The 5864-nt window shown below is 41.8% G+C and overlaps 1 protein-coding gene across 1 annotated transcript in view; it reads left to right on the plus strand.

Moving 5' to 3' along the window:
* Positions 1-4923: 4923 nt before the first annotated feature.
* Positions 4924-5864, plus strand: part of LOC100941757 (olfactory receptor 2H2) — a 3788-nt gene continuing 2847 nt past the window's right edge. Inside the window, exon 1 of the mRNA XM_003789254.3 lies at positions 4924-5861. Coding sequence (XP_003789302.1) covers positions 4957-5861 — 905 coding nt within the window. The 5' untranslated portion in view covers positions 4924-4956. The remainder of the gene's footprint in view (positions 5862-5864) is intronic.

The following is a 5864-nucleotide window of genomic DNA, read 5'->3' on the forward strand; positions in this document are numbered from 1 at the left end:
TCCTAGCACCCTGAGAGGCTGAGGTCAGGGGTTTGCTGGACCTCATGAGTTCAAGATCAGCCTGAGCAAGAGCAAGACCCCACCTCTACTAAAAGTAGAAAAATTAGCCAGGCATGGTGGTGCATGCTTGTAATTCCAGCTACTAGGAGACTGAGGCAAGAGGATCACGTGAGCCCAGGAATTTGTAGTTCCTCTGCGCCATGATGTCATGGCACTCCAGACTGAACAACAGAGTGAGACTCTGTCTCAAAAACAAAAATCAAGATTTCAAAGTATCTATTAAGAATGTGCTACCAAAAACATTTGTATGCCTGTAATACTTTGAAATAAATAAAAGAATTAAAGTACAACTAGATTACAGAGATACAACAGAGAATATCAGCAATGAAACATAAACTATACAAAGAACCAAATAGAAATTCTAGAGTGGAAAAATAGAAAAAGTGAAACAAAAATTCAATATCTACCAAGGTCTGACAATTAAGTTTGCAAACTTGCCCCATGTGTTTATGTTGGCAGCTCTACAAATAATTCGGTAAGGGTTCATAGCCTTGGTGTATCTGTGTCTCAACTGTCTTTGTGTCGATGTGTGCAGTAAGCCTTGCTGAGTGGCATTCATTATTGTTGTTACATGGTTTTTTTTGTTTGTTTGTTTCTTTGTTTGTTTTGTTGTTGAGACAGAGTCTCAAACTGTCACCCTGGGTAGAATCACAGCTCACAACAACGTCAAACTCCCAGGCTTAAGCGAACCTCTTGCCTCAGCCTCCCAAGTAGCTGGGACTACAGGCACCCACCACAAAGCCCGGCTACTTTTTCTTGCAGTTGTCATTGTTGGTTTGCTGGCCCTGGCTGGGTTGGAACCCACCACCTTCAGTGTATGTGGCTGGTGCTGTAACCACTGTAATATGGGTGCCAAGCCTGTTGTTGCATGTTTTTGTGTGCTCTTACAGGAATGTCACAAGAACGATGATTGCCTGCTTGTGTACATTTCTCAAAATCCAGTGAATTGTCCATTGAAATATATGCATTTCATTATGTAAATGATACCTTGATTTAAAAGGAGAAAGGAAACAAACCAAAGTAAGGTGGTATTGAATGAGCACAGTCTAAGACAGGCAATCTAAGATTGGCACTATGAGATGTTGGGATGATGGGGGTGAGGAGAAAATAGTGCCCTTCCACTCCCCAGTGACACAGAGGAGCAGAGGTGACTTTCATATTTACCACTGGGAGCACCACTGCTGGCACATTTTCTTTAAATCCTCTCTTCGTTCTTAACCATTAGTACCAGTGGCTAATTAGCAGTCAATGGCCTAAGGGGCCCCTAGTCTTAGCAGAATTAATGAGCTGTTTCTCTCTATGGGATGGGAGTCCTGGGATCTATCCCTCTATCTCACCATTACTCTCCGTCTCCAGTACCACTAGAAGAGGGGTTAAAGAAAGGTTAATTTACTGAATTGACGAAAAGAGGATATTAACAGAGAAGTCCATAACAAAGAGCTACCTCTGGCTTGTGCATCTGGCAGAGACTGATGGTGGAACATGGTTGGTACACAGCCTTTTCAGCTAGCCCACCTGGGTTTAAAGCTCGCTTACTAGTGACACTTTCTGGAACAACTGATTTATCCTCTGCATGCCTTCATTTCTTTATCTGGAAAGGAAGGTAGTGATAGTACCCACCCCTTGAAGTTGAAAGGAGCAATAAACATGCAGTGCTTTAAAAAATGCCCAAGAACATAAGCACTAGCAATCCTAACTCTTATCAGAAATCTAAGCTCTATCAGTTTTAAAGGTGTAATATTCCTCCATAGTTTGCTTTTAGTTTGCATGGTAAGAATCAAATGGAGACTCCAACCAATCTCATACGGTCCTGTTCGTGGGGACGCGCTTGTAGCAAGGCGATGAGGAGATTCTGACTTTATTACAAGTAAGTTCTAAGTTTATTCCCCTGTAGTTCATCAATTTCTACATGTTCTCAATGGTATTTAGAATCAAACAGGGTCTAGAGTCCTGGTCATGGCACTTGTTGGCAAGTTACTTTGCCTCTCTGAGACTTTACTCTTCTATAAAGAAAGGATAAGATGTGAATCGACTAACTTGCAGGGTTGTTGTGAGAAGCAAGTATTCCAGGACATTATTTAGCATAGTGTCCGGTATATAGGAAGCATTCACTAGATAATAACTATTAAAACAATAGGTGGTTCTCATGACTGGATTGTAGAATATAATTTATATCTTATAGCCATGTAGCAGCTAGCACATGACTGACTCTTTGGGGACCGATAAAAAATACACAAACGCATATATGTGTGGAATTAATGGAAAGTAGGAAAAGTAGTGCTGCCTATTGTTGGTGACAGAGGAAAGAACTGGAATAAATAGGATAAGGAAAGCATGTGCTATTAAAGTCTAGCAACAACAGAGAACAGAGTCTAAGGAAGATACCAACTGAAAGATTCAGAAAAAACATTCGGTGAAGTAAGTTGCCAAGAGAGTAAGACTGTGAGGAATGCTACAGTTCATGGATGAGTAACACATAGTGGGCAATTACTGAGATACAAAAGATACAATGCTGTAAAGTTTAAAAACATATGAAGAGGCTAAGGACTGTGGCTGAATCCTGTAATACCAGCACTCTGGGAGGCCAAGGCGTGTAGATAGCTTGAGCTCACAAGTTGGGAGGCCAAGGCGTGTAGATAGCTTGAGCTCACAAGATGGGGAACAGCCTAAGCAAAAAAAATAAAAACGAGATCCCATCTCTACCAAAAATAGAAAACCTGAGGCAAGAGGATCACTGGAACCCAAGAATTTGAGGATGCTGTGAGGTATGATGCCACATAGCAACAGCAACATCTATTGAGACTCTGTCTCAAAAAAATAAATAAATAAAAAAGTATGAAGAATTAAAAATAGGTGGTGCCCATAGCTCAGTGGGAAGGGCGCCAGCCTCATACACCAAGGCTGGTGGGCTCAAACCCAGTGGGGACCACCTAAAACAACAATGGCAACTACAAACAAAAAATAACAAGGCTTTATGGTGGGTGCCAGCTACTTGGGAGGCTGAGGCAATAGAATCACTTAAGCCCAAAAGTTCTAGGTTGCTGTAAGCTGTGACACCATGGCACTCTACCCAGGGTGACAGCTTGAGACTCTGTCTCAAAAAAAAAAAAAAAAAGAATTAAAAATAATCAGAATAAAATAAATAAATAAATAAAAATAATCAGAATAGGGTCACTTCTTGAAGGAAATAAAATATGATTAGAGAGGGGGTACATAAAAGGCTTCAAAGATATTGGTAGCAACTGTTCTGTTTCTGCTCTTAAACTGGAAAGGAGGGTATACTATTATTATTCTGTAAAATCCATAGTTGCCTGTGTTAATATTTACCATGTTGGCTTTTTTTTTTTTTTTTTTTGCAATTTTTGGCCAGGGTCGGGTTTGAACCCACCACCTCCAGTATATGGGGCCAGTGCCCTACTCCTTTGAGCCACAGGTGCTGCCCAATGTTCGCTTTCTTATAGCTAGTAACTGCTGTCATGACATGAAAGAATTTCCTTTTTCTTAGAAAAGTGAAGAAGCCTTATATAGGCTTACTGTACAATAGCTTATAATAAATCTGATTACATAAAGATGAAATGATTAAAGAAGTGTCAAATATTAACAGTCTATTAATACACATAAAGAGTGCACAGGAACTTTTTTAGACTACTCTTGGAAATTCCCTGTAGGTTTAAATTTTTATTTAAAAAATATTTTAGGCTTGGTGCCAGTGGTTTAAGTGGCTAAGGCGCCAGCCATATACACCTGAGCTGGCGGGTTCTAATCCAGCCTGGGTCTGCCAAACAACGACAGCTGCAACCAAAAAAATAGCCAGACATTGTAGCAGGTGCCTGTGGTCCCAGCTACTTGTGAGGTGGAGGCAGAAGAATCGCTTGAGCCCAGGAGTTGGAGATTGCTGTGAGCTGTGATGCCACAGCACTCTACCCAAGGTGACAGCTGGAGGCTCTGTCTCAAAATATAATAATAATAATATTTTAAATTTCAAATTCTGAATACAATTAAGGAAATATTAAACAAATTCTACCTCTTACTTAAATGCCTGTCTCAACTCATTGTATTTTGCTATTGATATAATCTTATTTAAAACAAATTATTTCTAAAAATCATATCATCTTTTTTATTTCTAATCCTCAGAACAAAAAAATTGGTAGCATTTTTTCATTTTATTTTGCTACACAGCACATAAAGTTGAAGTTGGGGCTTTCTATTTGTAGACAAAACTCATGTATTTACTTCAATAAATCATAATTATTTTTTAAAAGGGAGAAGGTACAAAATCACTTAACTGATCTTTCTGTGGGTGGGGTCATTTCACACAGAGGAAATATTTTCTTCTTGATTTATGCACTGAGCCTCTGGTTAGACTCACTCCTACAAACAAGAGTAGCACATAAAAAACATAGATAATTCTAGGAAATTTATGCCCAGGACTGGAAAACAACCCTCCATAGATATCTATGATAGGAAATGCTATCAGAAGAACTTTAGGTAATTCTTTCTGGATATGCTTCATAGAATATTCAAAACTACTGCAAAACTCAGAACAGTAGAGCTCAATAATTTATTGTTGTGTGAATGAAGAGTAATTAATGAATCCATATTTTATATCCACTTTCTTTGCTCTCAATCAGAAAGTCAGAGTAGCAGCGTGAAGCTCCATTGCCCAGCACCTTTTTGGTTTCTTTGCTCCCAATAGACAAGATTTGACCAAGAGGAACAGAAGAAGAGCAGGAGCTGCAGGATGCTGATGACCCTGGGAAGGGAGCCTGCATGGCTAGACAGAAGAGAAATGTCCACCTGATGTAACTTATAAGCACCCAGGTGAGTATTGATAGGACAGGTTGAATCACACTAGACTAACAGGCTCATCCCTCCAGGTCCAGACAAAAACAGGCCATGGGCAACCAAAGCTCCCCAGAGGGCTTCCTTCTTCTGGGCTTCTCTGAACACCCAGGGCTGGAAAAGATTCTCTTCCTGGTTGTCTTAACTGCCTACCTCCTGACCCTGGTGGGCAACACACTCATCATCCTGCTGTCTGTGCTGGACCCCAAGCTCCACTCTCCAATGTACTTTTTCCTCTCCAACCTCTCCTTCTTGGACCTCTGCTTCACCACAAGTTGTGTCCCCCAGATGCTGGTCAACCTCTGGGGCCCAAAGAAAACCATCAGCTTCCTGGGCTGCTCTGTGCAGCTCTTCATCTTCCTGTCCCTGGGGACCACTGAATGCATTCTCCTGACAGTAATGGCCTTTGACCGCTATGTGGCTGTCTGCCAACCCCTCCACTATGCCACCATCATCCACCCCCGCCTGTGCTGGCAGCTGGCATCTGTCTCCTGGGTTATTGGGCTGGTGGAGTCAGTGGTTCAGACACCACCCACCCTCCGCCTGCCCTTCTGCCCACACCGGCAAGTGGATGATTTTGTCTGCGAGGTCCCAGCTCTAATTCGACTCTCCTGTGCAGACACCTTCTACAATGAGATCCAAATAGCTGTTGCCAGTGTCCTAATCTTGATTGTGCCCCTCAGCCTCATCCTTGTCTCTTATGGTGCCATTGGCCGGGCAGTACTAAGGATTAACTCTGCAAAAGGAAGGAGGAAAGCTTTTGGAACCTGCTCCTCCCATCTCATGGTTGTCATCCTCTTCTACAGCTCAGTCATTGCTGTCTACCTCCAGCCCAAAAATCCCTATGCCCAAGAAAGGGGCAAGTTCTTTGGTCTCTTCTATGCAGTGGGAACGCCTTCACTTAACCCTCTCATATACACCCTGAGGAACAAAGAGGTAAAGAGTGCCTTCAGGAGGTTGCT

The sequence above is a fragment of the Otolemur garnettii genome, unplaced genomic scaffold, assembly GCF_000181295.1.
Source record: "Otolemur garnettii isolate 467f Iridium unplaced genomic scaffold, OtoGar3 scaffold00031, whole genome shotgun sequence".
Taxonomy (NCBI): Eukaryota; Metazoa; Chordata; class Mammalia; order Primates; family Galagidae; genus Otolemur; species Otolemur garnettii.